Below are 19,434 nucleotides of genomic sequence, written 5' to 3' on the forward strand. Positions count from 1 at the left end.
CAATCGGGTCTTCACGGTTTGTTCACCAAGTTATGGTTGTTGTCTGTAATGTACTAGTTTTGCTTTTATTAATACGAGTAAGTTTCATACATAAAGCACTAAACTGGTTAATAATATTAATATCATGACTCATATATATAATATACCATTATACATGTTTCTCGACACGGCATTAATCTGGTGAGTGCTCCACATAATAATGGAGGAAAATACATATTACATGGGAACTGAATAACAGAACTGAACTTAACTGGTTACCACTTGATTGTGGAAGTTTTGACCTGATTAGTGGACATAGTATGGATCGATATATAAATTTAAACAATTCCACAACATATATGACATAAAGGATTTTAAAATATACCATTCCGCACGTGTTCTCAGTTAAGCTGCCCCCCCCTAATTGGACCTCATTCAGTGAACAAGATAATATTGCATCAGCAGCAGCTGTTACGTAGTGGAAAAAGTTATTCTCAAGCAGTCAAGGTAAGAAATTTACACTGTAATTTTATATGAATCTAGTGTATATAGAAAAATTGAGAGTTTTACAAACATGATAAAATTAGCAAATTGAAAAATAACACTTTGTCTTTGTAATTATTAAAATAAACATCGTAATTTCATACAAAAAACACAGTTAAACAATGCAGACAGAGACATTGACATTGTATACTTGTTATTTCACACAAGTAAGTACCGGTATGTATAATGTAAACGACCGCTTTGATTCGGACTTCATCAGTTCATGTGAATTTGTCACAATTTATTATACATAGCTTAAATTTATACAGGAACATTAGATATATGAGGGTCTGAATGGGGGGGTCTGTTATTCTGTAAACATTTAATTTTCACCCCTTTTTTCTCTAATCTTCAAAAAATAAGTCTATTCTTTAAAAGTGATTTTTTACGCATTATTCTCTAATTTTTTCCCCAATTTTCTTTAATCTTTAAAAAAAAGTAAAAAAACATTCTTTTAAATAAATGAGAACGGTGATTTCCAAACAACAGCAAGGCTTTCATTTTTTTCTTAACAATGACGTGTTGATGTGTATTGTTCTGCATGATTAAAGTGCTTGTTCCTTGAAGTAACAAGTCAAAATTCTCATCAGTTCTTTCCAGTGATTCTGACTACATATAAGAAGATGTGGTGTAATTGCCAATGAGACAACTCTTCAAAGAGACCAAATGACACATAAATTAACAACTATAGGTCACTTTACGGCATTTAACAATGAATAAAAGCCAACCGCATAGTCAGCTATAAACAGGGCCGGATTCAGGTTTTTTGAAAGAGGGGTCGTAGTTTGTAAAGATCGGCGAGCGGAGCGAGCCGAAATTTTTTTTGGGCCCCTTTTTAGGACTAAAAACATTAAATAAGTGAAATATGCACTTTTTAAACGGTTCCTGGCGTGGGGCATGCATATTTTGTAGTTGCTGGTAAGGTGTAAGAGTTGGACATTTTAGATGCTGTATCTCCCTTTGGATCCAAGAGCTATGTACTGATACATTTAATGTGTGATTTGTCAGTAAAACATAGGCATGGAAAATCCTGCACGTTTGTTGTAAGTTAAGTTAGAATAACCTCACAGAGTTCTTGTTGTTAACAAGATATACGCTGGGCTATTCAATTGAATTTGAAATACGACCGACACGAGTTAAGAAAGACAAACAAGCAATTTTTATCCAAATGTTTGGTTGATATGTTTCACCCAACAACATTAAGGGAAATAAAGGGTTCCAAATCAATCAAAGGCTAAGAATGAGTCTGAAATGACAACGAATTTATAAATGCCAGCCGTCAAATGAAGACATAAAGGCCACACCCAGCAGGCAGGTTGCAGTCTGGTCTTGAAAAAAGTATTCCATATATCAGTTCGGCGAAACAGACATTCCGGTCAGACACGAAAACCCCTGCCACAAAAAAATATGCCCGCTTTTATTCATCATGTTCATTTAATGCTAAATAATTCTGTTGGGAATTTTCGTTTCTAATAGCAAAAAAGTGGACAAGATTTTTGTTTTGCGTCTAGAATTTTTGTTTAAGGCAAAAATCAGAGTTAATTTTTTTTCTCTCAAATATCCAAGACTGTCTCCTCAAATCAAATGGTTCGTACTTACGACTTTAAATCTATATAGAGCTTATGCTGACTGGGGATCATTATTCAGCTATATTATTTCAAAATAGGCTGGGGCGTTTGGGGTTAAACATGTTTCCGTAGTTAGATACTATTGCTGTGGAACTTTTTTTTCATGAGAGTGTAATAGTCTATAGAGCATTACTTTCTGTTTGGTGGAATAGTGAAATAGAAGTCAATATGTTCTTGCTAAATCCTGTGTCGCTTTGAAGGTGTCACGATTGTCATCCTCAGCCTACGCAATGTATTACTGTAATTTGAATTTCAAAATGACTGAGAGATGTTTTATTCGCCCTCTACGCCCCCCTCTGGATCCGCCACTGAATTAAAAGTCCGAGTTGAAGTATCGGAAACCAGTTCACATTGACTGAATCCTATAGCCTGTTATCACGAAACCAAAAAAGGTTTACCAAGTTTGTTTTCACTTTAATCATATTTTTACAATGCTAATTTTGTCTGGATTCCATGTCAGAATCTTTCATAATAATGGCCAATACAGTCAAATCATACAATAACTGCCAATCATGCTGGTGCCTCAATCCCTTAAAATCTGACAAAGTCAAAAGATGAAGCTAGTAATATACATCATTGGCCCCTTGCTTTTACACAAAATAAGGTTGATTTTAATAGCGCGCAAAAGTGACTAAAGCCCTCAAAATCCTAGCTTAAACACTGTTTTGATAATTTTCTTTAAATTTTAAGAAGGGAAAATTCTGTTAACAGTTTATTTTTAGCGTTTTCTTTTATTAATCATTCAATATTCATTATATTTTTAGACCACGCATTTCTCTAATCTTTATTTTTTTTGCCCGTTATTCTCTAATCTTCATTTTTTAAGGGCATTATTCTCTAATCATTTAACCCCATCCAAACCCTCATATATACATTTGTACTGTTCTCAGATTTATGACATTCATGTTTGTGTTGGTTGTTCAGTAATATTCCACAGTCACATATCTATAGTATCCAGATAAAGATGGTAAATCACACCTGTGTAAAATTTCCATCAAGAGCTAATTAATGCAAAAATTATGATGATGTAATATTTGCCACTGGACACAAAGTATCAGACATGTAGTCAATCAACAATGATATGATATGTAAATATCCAAGGATATAAATGCCTTTAAAATATTAAAAATGTGATAATATTACTGTGTATACCAGTATTTTCAAAATAGATTCCTATTTAAAAAAAAATGTGCCCATACATGTATACTATAAAGAATGTAGATCTGCATTATAATAAAAGCACTTTCAACTGCAAGGCATATGATGTGTCTGTGATGTTGTAAAATGACATACACTTTGAAGTGTAAAAAAAATATTATTAATAGCAAACACTTGGCATATGCTACATTTTTTGTAAGTTTAAAATATGATTTAAATGGATGAGGTGCCTGATGGGTTATTTTCGTTCTTCGTGATTGGCTTTTTCTGCTATCTTGATCCGTTTTTTTGAATTTTCTTGATCCGTGATGATGGAAATTTATTTTCTGTGAATCGTGATTGACAAAAAAAATCAACTTGTGAATTGTGATGAGACTCCCCATCAGGTCCCTCATGGATAGGTACATGTAGCAAGGTCACTGTTCATGTTTACTACCATCATGACCATATAAATTTATCTGAAAGCCATTTTATTTATTTTTATTTTCTTCTTAGAGTCTTTCCATCTATCAGTCATGTCAGTATCCTGTCTATTCTTATTATATTAAATCCTATTATATAGGGTATTAAAGATAATAGCTTAAAATATTTTAACTTTTTAAATGGGTCAAATAAATATGTCAATACAGTGTACAAAGTAAGGATATATACAATTGAATTATTGTTTAAAACCTTAAACCTTTAAAATAACATCACATTTGAATGAAGTATGATACAAACATTAATGGTATATAAATGGCAACCTAAGAAGATATAAGGTGATAAGTTTAACATTTAAAGGTAATTTATAAAGAAAGAAGATGACACGCAATAACTTAACCATGTAAATATTTGTTATTCCCTATGCCAAGGATGTTTATTAGTTATACATCCTTGCCTATGCATCGACATGGAAAATAAACATATCACACACCACAAGAAATATATGACAAATGTATGATATTGTATGTCTCTGTTAAAATATAACAAAGACAAACAATATCATATATTACTTGTGGTGTTTGATATGGTGATGACTTGTTGATGGCCATAAGAATAAAACAGGAGTAGTTTAATTGGGGAAATGGGAGGGAGGGATTGGATATTTTGCAAAAAAGTGATTCTTTAATTTGTATAAGTGTAAATTTTTAAATAAAAAATCAACAATACATATTTTTGTTGCTGATTATAGGTTTAATTTTTCCAATGTGTGCTGTGAATGGTAAATATGTTTGATGATGACTTGTATTATTTCCCAAACCAGACATGTAATTTTAAAGTACATGTAAAGTCTGGTCAAAGTCCACAAAACAACATCTCACGAATGAGATTATCAAATGTAAAACATGGGGAGAAGGGATAAATAAATGTTATAGAGGGTCATTATATGCTATGTGATTCTTATGAGAAAATTTTTGTTTGTTTTAAGCATAACCCAGAATGTTGAGTAAATTAGTAAGACAGCCATTGGCATGTGCAGTCAGACAGGTGTGTGCACAGGGATCAGGTGTCAGAACAATTGCCACACAGACCAAAAAGTCAGAGGAAGTGTTTAAAAGAGAGGACAAGTTTGGTGCTCATAATTATCATCCCTTACCAGTAGCTCTGGAAAAGGGAGAAGGTAGGTTTATGTATTGGTGCTTATAATTCATTATCAACCCTTACCAGTAGCTCTGGAAAAGGGAGAAAGTATGTTTATGTATTGGTGCTCATAATTCATTATCAACCCTTACCAGTAGCTCTGGAAAAGGGAGAACGTATGTTTATGTATTGGTGCTCATAATTCATTATCAACCCTTACCAGTAGCTCTGGAAAAGGGAGAAGGTAGGTTTATTTATTGGTGCTCATAATTCATTATCAACCCTTACCAGTAGCTCTGGAAAAGGGAGAAGGTATGTTTATGTATTGGTGCTCATAATTCATTATCAACCCTTTAATTTATAAAATGTAGAAAAAAAATCAGGGCTTTTGTTGTCCTATTGCTGGAAACAATTGTTTATTTTAATTCAGTTTGACGCATATCACCTTATATTATGGATATAAATAAAGGCAACAGTAGTATGCAAATGTTCTAAAGTCCTAAATCGATTTAGAGTAAACAAATCCCAGTTACAAACTATAAGAAAGGGAAACAGAGTAGTACAGTCAATCTAGCATAAATTTGACCCCAACCTTGAAGTAATTGCAACAGAAGATTTTTAAGTTTTAATCTTTAGCATTATACCCCAAATACATGAAATATACACAGTAAAAAGTCTCAAAAAATCTAACTTCAGGAAAACTAAAAAATCATGATTTTAAAATTTCTATGAAGATTTGCATTGATATGGGAGATAACTTGGCAAAAGAGGCAGAAATATCATTAAAAATTAATGCAAAATTATAACTGTACTGCTTCTATTCAACAGAATGTATTAATTCTTGATAAGGTGTCTTCATATCTTTTATCAAGCTTCAATCTAGATTCCATAATTCATTAGTTGACCATTTATTAGATTTTTCATTTTCTTTTAACAAGGTAGATGTGAACAAATATAATTTACAGCTATAAACAATATTAAATATTCACATTTGTTTTTTTGAAATGGTCACAAACCCATGAATTTGCAATTTCCTTAATGAAAATTGTGCAAAAAAACTAAAAATACCAATAACGCTTCAGTTTTGTACTTTTCATGAGCAGAAGTTTATATAATGTTGTCAAACATGTACTTATTACCCCATCAAAGTATCATATTTTACATGAATTTTAAGAAAATCAACCAAACACTGACTTAAAAAAGAGTCATATTGCAGAGTTATCTCCCATTCCAATGTTAATTTCCATAAGAAATTGAAAATGCAAAATTTCAGTTTTCCTCAAGTTAGATTTTATGGGACTTTTTTCTGTGTATATTTGGGGCGTAATGCTGTAGACTAGAACTAAAACATTTTCTGTTGCAATTAGTTTGAGGTTCAAACTTAGTTTGACTGGACTAAAAGGAACAACAGGAACACTGAATTGCAACAAAAATAATCTGGAACATTAAATAAAGAAAACAGTTATTGAAAAGAGAGAGAAAATGCAAAAGCTTCTAATATTGTATATATCAACTATTGTCAGGTTTTGAATAGAGTGCAGAATATAATTGATAGGTCTTGTGAAATTATCGATGTATTTGAACTTTGCTCTTTCTTGATTTGTACAGGTTGTTTTGTTTGGGATGTAGAAGGCAACAGATACTTCGACTATCTAAGTGCATATAGTGCATGTAATCAAGGACATTGTCATCCAAAGATTGTCAAGGCATTAAACGACCAAGCATCCAAGTTAACCTTGACCTCAAGAGCATTCTACAATGATGTGTTGGGAGAATTTGAGGAATATATCACAAAAATGTTCAAGTATGATAAAGTACTTCCAATGAATACAGGTTTGTGTTTACACTTGAAGATAAAGCTTAGATATTTTTCCTGCATTTAAGGATGTACTTAGGTGAAATAAAATAAATCAAGAATTTAAAGTTAATACTATAAGTCAGAAGAGCATTAGTTAAGGAACAAAATAAGCTAAACATATTGATAGGTCATGGGGCTCCTTTGCAAGGTATTTGATTTTTATACGACCACAAAATTTCAATTTTTTGGTCGTATATTGGTATGACGTTGGCGTTGTCGTTGTTGGCCGAAGACATTTGGTTTTCGCATTATAACTTTAGTATAGAATAGAATAGAATAGAATAGAATAGAATATTTTTATTTACCAAATTAGGGCCCCAGGAGGGCATATGATACAGACAATATTATTATAAACAATAACATATGCAATACACACACAGTAAAGATATGTAACAAGTGTTATAAAAATAATAAAATAAAATAATATAACACAGAAAATACACTCAACAAAATAGTAGCAATGTATTATTATTCAATGAATACTATGTTGAAAATGACTCAAGTGCATCCGGTAAGTGTATCTTCACTTTGAGAAGACAAACATGAGGCATTAGTAGTTTGTGCGGAGAAATGTCAATATATAAAAAAAAAAAAAAAAAAAATACAAAAAAATACAAAAAGAACCCAATAAAAAACAAAGCAATTAAGCACTCCCACATTTGACTATGAGGTATACTGCAAATAACAAAGTTTATTTAATAAAGGATATTTAATATGACTTATCTGCAGAAAGCACCAAGAGTCGGTGCTTAAAGGGGAGTCCCTACTTGTACTTAATGCAGATGAGTCAAGCTCCTTAATTATTGAAAATATATTTTAAAAACATATTTCTAAGATTATAGATTCTGTGTCCAGCCAGCAAAGATCATCAAGGGACGGTGCCAAAGAATTTGAAATTTTTCTTATGATCTGTGCAGGCTTAACAGGGTATCCAAATTCATATTAAAGAGTTATAATGAATTAGTTATTGCAGATTAAGTTGTACTTTAATTCTTAGTATCTTCTATATATTTGTAAAATGCAAATAGTACATTAGGATCCTCATTATTCATTATCCAAATTAATTTGTTATCAATATTTAAATTTTGAAAGTTTGGACATGATTTTAATATATTTTGCATCATTTCCTCTCTTTTTAATAAATGAGTGTCACATTTAAATAAATAATGAACTTCATCCTCAACCTCACCAGAGGTGCACCTGAGACAAATTCGGTTTTGTCGAAGAGTACCCTGGTATCTACCAGATTCAATTTGCAATTTGTGAGCAGATATTCTTAATCTAGTAATACATTTCCTTTGCTCAAAATGTCGAATTATTGACAAATAATTTTCAAAACCATAGTTGCACTTGAATGTTACATAAGTTCGAAGTTTACCATCTTTATGTATGTCTAGCTGTTTTTTCCACAATGCAGTATAGTATCCCTTAACTATCTGACCACAGTGTAGTTTAAATGTTGAGTATTTTTCAAGAATATGTTTTTCTATGCCTGACATTTTTTCCCTTAAAATATTAATTGATCCATACCAAGAGTTTTTTTTTTGTTTCAAATAGCTTTTTAGAACAATTATATGCAGCTTTTAACAAGGGAAATGATGAGCCAATATTTTCTAAACGATGCCAATATCCTAAAACATGTTTGACTATATCATAGTGAAGTGGAAAATGGCCTAATTCAGACAAAACTGCAAAGTTTGTACTCTTCCTATTAACGCCTAAAATATATTTGCAGAATTTAATATGAAGTTTTTCACAAAGTATCCTTGAGTAAATTGTATCCACTGTTATGTTTTCTTTTATTAAACGTGCAGTAAAGGGATTGAAATATCCCCAAATTACACACCCATATAAAAGTATAGGCTTTATTGTATGGTCAAAAACATATATATAAAGTATAAGTAAATAGAAATCTATGAAATTTAAACACAAGGTTTATGACCATAAAAGGAAGGTTGGGATTGATTTTGGGACTTTAGTAGAAGTAAATAGAAATCTATGAAATTTAAACACAAGGTTTATAACCATAAAAGGAAGGTTGGGATTGATTTTGGGAGTTTTGGTCCCAATGGTTTAGGAATAAGGGGCCAAAAAGGGCCCAAATAAGCATTTTTCTTGGTTTTTGCACTATAACTTTAGTATAAGTAAACATAAATCTATGAAATTTAAAAATAAGGTTAATGACCACAAAAGGAAGGTTGGGATTGATTTTGGGAGTTTTGGTCCCAACAGTTTAGGAATTAGGGGCCAAAAGGGTCAAAATTAAATTTTTTTTTGTTTGATTTCATCAAAAAATGAATTATTGGGATTCTTTGATATGCCAGATCTAAACGTGTTTTAGATTCTTAATTTTTGGTCCTGTTTTCAAATTGGTCTTCATAAAGGTTCAAAGGGTCCAAAATTAAACTTAGTTTGATTATAACAAAAATTGAATTCTTGTGGTTCTTTGATATGCTGAAAATAAACATGTACTTAGATTTTTGATTATGGGCCCAGTTTTCCAGTTGGTCCAAATCGGGGTCCAAAATTAAACTTTGTTTCATTTCAACAAAAATTGAATATGTGGGGTTCTTCAATATGCTGAATATTACCATGTATGTAGATTTTTAATATTTGGGCCTGGTTATCAAATTGGTCCACACTGCGGTCTAAAGGGTCTTAAATTGAAAATTATTTGATTTCATCAAAAATTGAATTCTTGGGGTTCTATGATATGCTGAATCTAACCATGTATTTAGATTTTGGATATTGGACCATAATAGATAAATGTCCAATTTAAAATTTTTCAGTTTTTAAGTTTAAGTTCTTAAACCACATTCATTCTGTGTCAGAAACCTATGTTGTGTCAACTATTTAATCACAATCCAAATTCAGAGCTGTATCAAGCTTAAATGTTGTGTCCATACTTGCCCCAACTGTTCAGGGTTCGACCTCTGTGGTTGTATAAAGCTGCGCCCTGCGGAGCATCTGGTTGAAATATGGAGGGAAAAGGCTGACTCTGACTTTTACCTTATATTTGCATTGGTATTATTTGGGTCTTAAATTAAATGAAAAAAAAGAAACAAAATAAGCTAAAAATATTGATAGGTCATGGGGATCCTTTTCAAGGTATTTGATTTTTGAAATATGGAGGGAAAAGGCTTACTCGGACTTTTACCTTATATTTGCATTGGTATTATTTAAATGTATTTGGGTATTAAATTAAATGAAAAAAATCAAGAATCTGCATAAATTTTTACAAATGACCCTTTATGAGCTATAAAGTCTTAGATGAAAAAATAAATGAGTGTTATGGTAAAAAACCAACAAGGATTCTGAAAATCTAACACAAATTCCAAAACCTCACCTAAGTACATCCTTAATATGTTAAGATTTGGGAACAAATCATATGCACAGCATAATCATGAAAATGACTTCCATAATTTTAGTTAAAAAATGTTGGGGGTCATTAATTAAATTTAACATCAGTGTATTAAAAGGAGCCCCAAGTACTGATATTCACATACTTAAAAAGTTTGATCTACTAGAATGTAATGTCAAAGATTATACAAAGAGTAATACTTTAACTAAGATGTTGTAAGGAATTCAGACTGAGCTGCAATAGGGAATAAGTTCTAAGTTCATATGTCAGAAATCTTTAACATTTTTTTTAAGACCCACATAACATGTGGTATGATTGCAAAAAAAATGTGATGATTATCCATTAGAGACCAAATGAAGTAGATTTAAAAAAAATGTAAGCAACTATAGGTGACCTTTATAAGTAGGCCATTAGAGGCTTCCACATGCCAAAATGTAAACAGTTCAAACAAGAAAACCAATGGACTGATAAATGTGCAAAAGAATCAATATTTATTAAAAGACTGCAATTAATAACATCCAGGCCACTGTGATATAGGGTTGAACATATTTGAGAGGAGTTCACTATATGTATGCAAATTTACTCAACTTAAGGTCAAGTTACAGTAAATGGGCTATGTCACAGATTTTAGTTAAATTTGGCATACAAGTCTGGATCAATGAACTTCAACTAAAAATCGAAAAAATAATGCATTCATCTCATTTATCATTTAAAATATTACTGATTGAATTTCTACAAAATTTGTGAATATTTGTATAGAAAGCACATAAAATCTGCAAAAAATCTGCTTAAAATGGCCAAATTTCTAATTCTGCTCCATAGATTTGTTTTAAAAAACTATATGTTGTTGATACATAAATTTCCGTTATAATGATGCAAAATAATGGTAGGGTCAATGACTTCATTTTTACGGTATAAATCATTCAAAGTTGTGTTCTTTGTCAAAAAATCCAATAAAATGTCGAAATAATCGTAACATTGCCGCGATGCAGGCCGTAAAACGTTGATTTTTGACGTTTTTCACTACCAATTTCGGTAACACATTCATTTTTAGACAAAAAGCGAAGTCGGTGACCAAATAATTTTTTTATATCATTAAAACAGAAATGTATGTGGCAACAACATATAGTTTTTGAAGAAAAATCTATGGAGTACTGTAGAATTAGAGATTTGGCGATTTTAAGACAAATTGTATATGTTTTTTCGCCGATTTTACATGTTATATGTGCTTTCTATACAAAAATTCACCAATATTTAATGAAATCAATCTGCAATATTTCAAATAAAAAAAAAGAGATAAATGCATTATTTTTTTTATATTCAGTTGTAGTTCACCCAGCCAAGGTTGCATGCAAAATCTTAGCAAGATCGGCGACATAGCCCATTTACTGTTCCTTGACCTTAAACTATTTAAATTGTTCTGTATGCCCAAGCTGAAAAATGTTCAGATTTTCGACTTTCAAAAGATTCTTTCAATTTCAATGATTTTAGGAGTAGAAGGAGGAGAAACAGCCTGTAAATTAGCCAGGAAGTGGGCTTATAATGTAAAGAAAGTTCCAGATAACCAAGCAAAGATTGTGTTTGCTGCTGGTAATTTTTGGGGTCGTACCCTAGCTGCTATCTCATCATCTACAGACCCTTCAAGTTACTCTGGCTTTGGACCATACATGCCAGGATTTGGCATGGTACCATATGATGATTTAGGTTCTCTTGAGGTAAATACATTAAATCTTTCTGATTTGATAATGTTATTGTATCTCCTCTGTGGAGTTCTTATCATTTTATAGATGTATTGTCCCTTAAAGGTTGAACTCCTGTATTCAACTTTTCATTGAAAGCTGTTATAAAGTTTACTGCCAGCATTTTGCAATCAGATTTGATTTAGTTATTTATGATGGCCGTCCCCAATGGGGACTTAAATGCTTTAATAACTAAAGCAGGAACTTTTCATTTCAAGTTTGATTGGTTTTCTACTTCAATTCCTCAGAATTTCTTAATAGAACTGTTAAAGTATCAATTTTCTACATGATCAATATGTTACTGCGTTCAGCATATTACTTTTCCATGCAAAACTAGGTACATGCTTGGAAATTTCATAATCTTCTTTTAGACTTCTGGTTAATAAAACAACCATCACTATGACTATACATAGAAAAGGTATTTTTTTAAATCTAGAAAAATGTATCAGTGCCTGATTCTTCCAAACTGTGGTTAAACAATACATTTAGTATCTCAATTTATTTCTGAGATCTGAAATAAAAATGCTCTAATCACAGCCATGAGAAAATTCTTATCTTTGCAACTGCTAATTATTTGAATTAAAATGCAATGATATTTTTTTTGAAAATTTAATGTAGATTTATAAAATAACAATTCAATGGGATGGAAAGTGACAAATGTTTACCATGGACATTAAAACAATTTTAGTAATACAGGCTTTTTGGGGCTTCTTTAATGGCCATTTTTAATTGTAGAGAGAATTCCAAGATCCCAATGTATGTGCCTTTATGGTGGAGCCAATCCAAGGAGAAGCTGGTGTGGTTGTTCCATCTGAGGGATACCTGAAAGGGGTTAGAGATCTGTGTACTAAGTATAATGTTCTATGGATTGCTGATGAGGTTCAGACAGGTCTATGTAGAACAGGAAAGTGAGTAGATGTTCACTATGAATACATACTAATTGTTTTCAGGGGTGGAATCTAAACCTTACCATATATATATATTATCCAGGGAGTCCAGGAAATTTTAGTTTGATTGAGTCAAAAACAATACCGACAAAAATTGTTAAAAAAATTAAGGTCCTTTTAACTGTCCAAAAACATACATATTTCAGTTCAAGCTGTATGAATTTATCCTGAGTAAAATCAACAATTTCACCATCTTTTGGAGTGTTTCTTATAGTTGATCTTAAAGTAAGATGCTATGTCATTGATTACCCATATCTCATGTATATTTGATTGGTTGCATACTCATAATTGCATGGCTAAAACTGAAGAAATTATAACCTGATCTTTTATGTATGATTACAACTAAAACAAGGGAAATGTTAGATCTCCAAAACTATTTAAACCCCTTAAAATCTGACAGATAAAGAGCTCAAAATACATTGTTTTGTATAGAACCTTGTACGTGATGATGATTGTATGTTGCCCTTTGTAGACAGTCTTTTGGTTATTGTTGTTGAATTTCTGTCTCAATCACATTTGCCCTGATCTCCTTTGAGTCATACTAAGTAGACATTTTTTTTTATGACAATTACAAACAAAGATCCTTGGATAACAACTGTCAACATACCTGAATGACAGAATAATAAGAGAAAAGCAAAAAAAGCCTCAGCAAAATTTTTCACCAGGTGAGCGGTTCAGTTTCTTATTTTCTGAATACCTTATAGTAAGTCTAAGGCAGTTAGGACAAATTAAATGGCATGACAGGAATATTTTTTTAGTTTGTACTTTAACTTTTATAATCGATTGTTTAGTTTATGTGTAACAAAAAAAAGGTTTCAGAATGTTTTGCATAGAACATTATGATGATAGTTTTGATTATTTATTTCAGAATGTTGTGTGTAGAACACAGTGGTGTAAGACCAGACATGTTAGTATTAGGCAAAGCTTTATCTGGAGGTATATTTCCTGTAAGTATTTCAATGTTTCTATTCTATCACTTCCTTAAGGTTTGATTTATAGTTTTCTGCTTCCAGCTGAAAAGACAAGATATTTTCGATTTAGTAGCAATAATGTGAAATATGAAGTATAGATTGTCAATGTTGGGATTGGTGGGGTTTAAGATCTAAGGATATTTGTTAATAGTCCTAAAGGTAGTATGTTAAAAGTCATAAATAGCAACCTTTACCATAGATTTTTTTCTGCTAGATATGGAAAAGATCTTTATGTAAAACTGTTGCTCATTTGGTTTCTACCAAGAAGTATGAGTTAAGTGGTCATTTTATGTCAAATGTGTCAATTTAACATGTCTATGATATCATGGTTTAATTATTCAACCAGACTGGGCCATTCTCGACTCAATTTCGAAAGGATTAAAGAAATTAATATTTTTGGCAATTTCAGATTCCAAATAATTCCCCCTTTTTAATCTTCAATGTAATTGAGATAATGATCTTATATTACATTTGTATTATATAATAAGTACTAATATTTACAAACATCAGAAGTTTAAAAATGGTTGTATACAGAGTGTTCAGACATCCTGTAATACAATTGAGTATGAAAATTGGGATTGCGTCAACAATTTAACAAATATTTCAGACAATTTTTTTTATAGGTGTCAGCAGTATTAGCAGATGATGAAGTAATGTTAACGATAAAACCAGGAGAACATGGATCTACATATGGAGGAAATCCTTTAGGGTGTAAAGTAGCAATAGCTTCATTAGAGGTTAGTTTTTATAAGCCTTGACTTGTTATGGTATACCACTGCAGTCCATCAATGTGTCTGTTTGTCAACAATTCATACAAACTCAAAGTTGCTTCAACCAATTCATGTGGAATTTTTGTTATTTCTTAAATATTTTTAAGCTAGGAAAAGTTTTGTATTCCAGCAGCTCATTATGTGGTAAGTGTCCCCTCCTGTAAAGAAGCTTACTGATTTAGTTGTTAAAGACTCTTGGAAAGGCAACACTAGCTTCATTAAATAAATTATTCATTCTGTATATCCTTGCATTTCTTGGTTAAAGATGATTTGATAATTTTTCTTGATCTAGGTTTTACTTGAGGAGAAACTAGCAGATAATGCCGCCAAACTGGGAGAAATGTTAAGAAAAGAATTAAACACACTTCCTAAAGAGGTTGTCAAGGTTGTAAGAGGAAAAGGATTATTGAATGCTATTGTGATAAGTGAAAGTGAGTATACGTTAAGGATTTATTTTTAATTTAATATGCGAATAGACTGGAAACATATATGACATCTATACATGATTGGCCATGATGTTTTATACAAATTAGTTATGAAACAATGCCATGAATGTTAAATTGTGATTAAATAAGTCTACCTTTGGAAATTGCAAACATTTTATGTCCAATATTGTGAAAGCGTCTATGATATCAAACAACTACAGTTAGGACCCCCTCTTTAAGTATGTGTTGCCCAATTTTAGATGAGCAAAAATAACAAAAGCAGCAACGATACTTAATAAAAAAGAGATGACATTTTTGGTACATATACTAATGGGAAATGAGGATTTTGTTGTAAATTGTGATAAAGACACCAAGTTTTTTTTACAGAAAATCTACAGATTTTATCACTGAGATTTTTGTTATACAACTTTAGACATTATAGTTTACTCACTTGTTTGTCCTTGTTTATGTTATGCTACTGTTTATTGTTTACAAAAAGTTCCACAGTGTTTAGTCTCATCCTTGAAGGTAATCTTGAATAGGTCCATACTCGTACTTGTTTTCACTAATATTTAAATTAAACAATTGTAAAGTAAAATCAATGGTAACACTGCACACAGTCATCTTCTTATATTCTTCTATTGATAACAAATTGTCAGATAAAGGCTGTGGATTTTTCTATAAAATTCCAATATGTTTAGGGGACATATTAATCATTTGATTTGAAATGGAGGGGATTTGCTAAATGAAAATCCTGATCTGGTAAGAGCTGAAATTCAATAACCTTGCATAAATAGCATAGATAGGATGGAAAAAAATATTCTGTAACACAAAAAGAAATACTCTTGCCACCCCTTCACCCCCACCCCCCTTTTTGCTTAAAAATTAAAGTCAAAAGGTTTTCTACTTCACCCTTTTCATTGCTAAGTGTTAAAACTCAGATTAATTAACATTTCATTATATTTTTACAGGATTTGATGCATGGGAAGTATGCATGAGACTTAGAGACAACGGATTACTAGCTAAACCTACACATGGTGACATCATTAGATTTGCCCCACCCCTTGTAATGAACGAAGAACAGTTAATGGAATCAGTGAACATTATAAAATCTACAGTGATGTCCTTTAATTAGAAAACTTTAGTGATTTTGATTGTTTTAGGTCATATAATTGCTTATTATTGAAAAAAAAAATACTTATAGACTTATTTTGATTCAATCAAGAAATGTTGCCAATATTTGGCGGCATTAAATAATTTGAAGGGAACAATCTGTGTCATTTGAAAGGAAGTACATTATTTGCAGTACTTTTTTTGGTTTTACAATATGAAAAATTACACAGAATTTTTGATAAACTTAATGTTTCCCTTGAATGTGTATATCTTAAATTTTTGGTGTATGGACATCATTCTTTTCATTATTTTTCTTTCCTTATACTATATATATAGCTTGATTCGGATTTGTGATTGATTGAAAAGCTTAACTTATTTTTTTGTGCATCATTTTCTTGTTACATGTAATAGATCTGCAAACTGTTTAAACATCTGAAGTTATTTATATTTTGAATAGATCTTTTTGTAACACTGAAGTTTAATTTTCAGTGATGAAGACTTAATTGTTTTATAATATAAAATGAATAGTAGCGTTTGAATTCTTTTTTCTTTTATTTAAATATTAAATTGAAATAAAAATTCAGAAAAATTATTATATTGTTTTGTAGTAATCTCCGTTTTAGACTGAATGTTGAATTAAATGTGAAGATTTGGTTAAAAAGAAAACATTGATTTGTTTCGATTTACTGCAAATTTCAGAAATTAAAATTGCATTTTAGTTTATGCATAAAACTTGACATTATAATGTCAAAGAATAATCATGGCAGTAAATATATTTAAAATTTTGTCTGTTTTTCTATATCGTGTGCATAAATTTATTTGTTTATCTCTTTTTATTGATTGGAGATAAATATTAACACTGATAAACACACATCATTTTTTTTGTTTTTGAAAGGTCATGAAGAAGTGGCAATTACTATGAGTATAACTCATTTTTTATTTTGAATCTCATTACATCATTTATATTTCATTTGATTATGCTGTCTTGGAGAAATAAGTTATAATTTGCTAATTACTATGTCTATCATGGCATGTGTGGTAGACAAAATATTTTGTGCATACAATATGTTATTTTGAAACCAAATGTAAGTGTTTATCAAATAATGGATGTGGTGGGGAAATAAAAATACCTCATTTTTGTCTCAAATTATAAAATAGGCAGTCAATTGAAATTATATTCAATATAGTTGACACATTTTTTTTACTGAAATTGATCTAGTCCAATTTATACTTAACTTATTATTTTTTTTAAATATCTATCAAACCATCAGCTTTATACATGTTAATTATTCATACATACTATGTATTCTTATTGAACCTTACAATTCAAGTAAATATTTATGAAATCCAAATATGTTTGAAATCTCAATCTTTTTTAAGGCTTGTTAATCATGAATATTTTGGCATTTTTCAGCATTTGTAGTTTAGACTTTTCAAAACTTGACTAATCTGCAGGCAGTTATTTGTATGTTACCATAAAGGTATTACAGAAAAAAACAAAGGACATTGGTTATATTCCTCATACTTTACATTTCATGACCCATAAAATTCCCATTTTAGCAAGGCTTATTGACAATATAATAGATTTCATAACAAAAACATACATTCCTTTCCTCCATTGACAATTTTTAACACATACCTGATTTGCATAGGATTTTTTCAATTAAAAAAAAATATCAGGTTTAAAGAATCAATGCATTGCAAAAAGGAATATTTCATCAATGAAATTCCAGTCGGATATTCTCTTGAATACCCTTTTTATATTAGATACAAATTTTATTAGGTCTGATAAAGATTTTTCCTAGGTAAGACGTTTCAACTGAGGCACTACACAGGCGCCAAAAGGCGTCATTATGGAGTAAAGGGGGTGGCATTGAAAAGTGTCATTATGGAGAAAAGGGTTAACATTTGTCGGATTGAATTTAATCAGATTTCTGCAGGACTAATGTTTTGTATGTAAGGTACAGCTCTTATACGTGATGCAAGATCCGGTCTTGTCAGATTGTCGTAAAATTGATATCAAAGTTAAGCATATATCATAGATGTCTCAGCAGGGTTTCGAAAACCTTCACAATTTGATTTTTAAGGAAGTGATGCCTTTTGATAAGTGCTATTTTTTGTATGGAATATTGAATTGTAAGTGCTATTAATTGTTTGGAAAATTGCATTTTTAGTGCTATTAAATGTATGGAAAATTGAATAGTAAGTGCTATCAAAACTACATATCTTGTTAGATTTTTATGATATTTATATGAACAGTTCATATTAAAATTTTGTAATATGCAGTATTATTGGAAAGTTAAAATGTTGACACTACTTAGGTCATGTAAAAGCATAATTATTTTTTATACAAAATGTATTGAGTCAAACGTTTTATTGCATTTTTTTTCCGGAAATTTTAGAATGGTTTCTACTCATTGTCTACATTTAAACTTTTCTGTATTCATTAAAACCATCTGAATCAATGACATTGTGTTATCTTGTGATTACTGATTTTGATGGGGATTAGACATGTTTTGAAGCTAGCATCAGGAATGGTCAATATTGAAAGTTTACAAAGATTCATAATCTGTCGAATAAATGGTATCATATTCTGGTATCTTATTGACCCCTTTCTCCAGACACTCTTGATGGTGGAAATAAAAATAAATCCAAGTTTGCCAAGCATATGTTTTGTTATATTTTTTTTAAACCAGGGAAAAGGGGGTATACAGGTTTACCTTTGTCAACCTCTCTTGAATTCATTTATGTTACAATTTCCACAGCCACTACAAATCAGAGGTTTTTGGTATGTATAGCCATTCCTATTGGGAAGTTAGACTGACCCTTTTTCAGATTTTCACTTTTCTACAACTGGCTTGCTTCAAACAGATTTATTTTTCACAAGATACATGTTTAACAAAGAATCTTTCTCAACAACTACAGATCAGAAACATTGAAGATAAGATCAAAAATGAACAAATTAGGTGCATCATAGCATTTATTAGTTAAGATTCTAAGCAAGGTGTTGTTTAAATTTAATTAGGCTTAAAATTCAAGTAACACTACGTCATTGTTTAGAAAAAGGAAATATAACAGAGTCAATGTCATACAAAAAGAAACCCAAAACTCAACTCATTCTCAAGAAGAAATGAACTAGGACTGCATCATGTGAAAAACTTATCAGAATTATATACGCCAGACACACATTTCTTATACTCAACACCCATCCACAGAGCTTGAATTAAAAGAGTTTGAAGGCCAAAATCGAGACAAAGTTGAAGAGCATTGAACAAAAAAAAAACGTTCAAAATTGTGCCGAATCTGGCTATTGGTATAGATGGAGCTTATGTTTTTTTATTTTCTACCTCGCTTTGCTCATCCAAACATAAATTATTTTTTA

General features: G+C 30.8%; 1 protein-coding gene across 2 annotated transcripts; it reads left to right on the forward strand.

Annotated features, from left to right (window-relative positions):
* Positions 1-342: 342 nt before the first annotated feature.
* LOC143071510 (ornithine aminotransferase, mitochondrial-like) lies at positions 343-16,587 on the forward strand. Of its 2 annotated transcripts, XM_076245859.1 has the most exons (9): positions 343-486; positions 4,717-4,908; positions 6,477-6,701; positions 11,579-11,802; positions 12,562-12,734; positions 13,642-13,720; positions 14,368-14,481; positions 14,807-14,945; positions 15,911-16,587. In XM_076245859.1, exons 2-9 carry the CDS (start codon positions 4,728-4,730, stop codon positions 16,072-16,074), a joined length of 1,299 nt encoding a protein of 432 aa, XP_076101974.1. In that variant the 5' UTR covers positions 343-486; positions 4,717-4,727; the 3' UTR covers positions 16,075-16,587. The 2 variants fall into 2 exon arrangements, with proteins under 2 accessions (XP_076101974.1, XP_076101975.1); XM_076245860.1 differs by lacking the exons at positions 343-486; positions 4,717-4,908 and adding an exon at positions 5,148-5,180.
* Positions 16,588-19,434: the final 2,847 nt, after the last annotated feature.

Source organism: Mytilus galloprovincialis, chromosome 4, assembly GCF_965363235.1.
Source record: "Mytilus galloprovincialis chromosome 4, xbMytGall1.hap1.1, whole genome shotgun sequence".
NCBI lineage: Eukaryota > Metazoa > Mollusca > Bivalvia > Mytilida > Mytilidae > Mytilus > Mytilus galloprovincialis.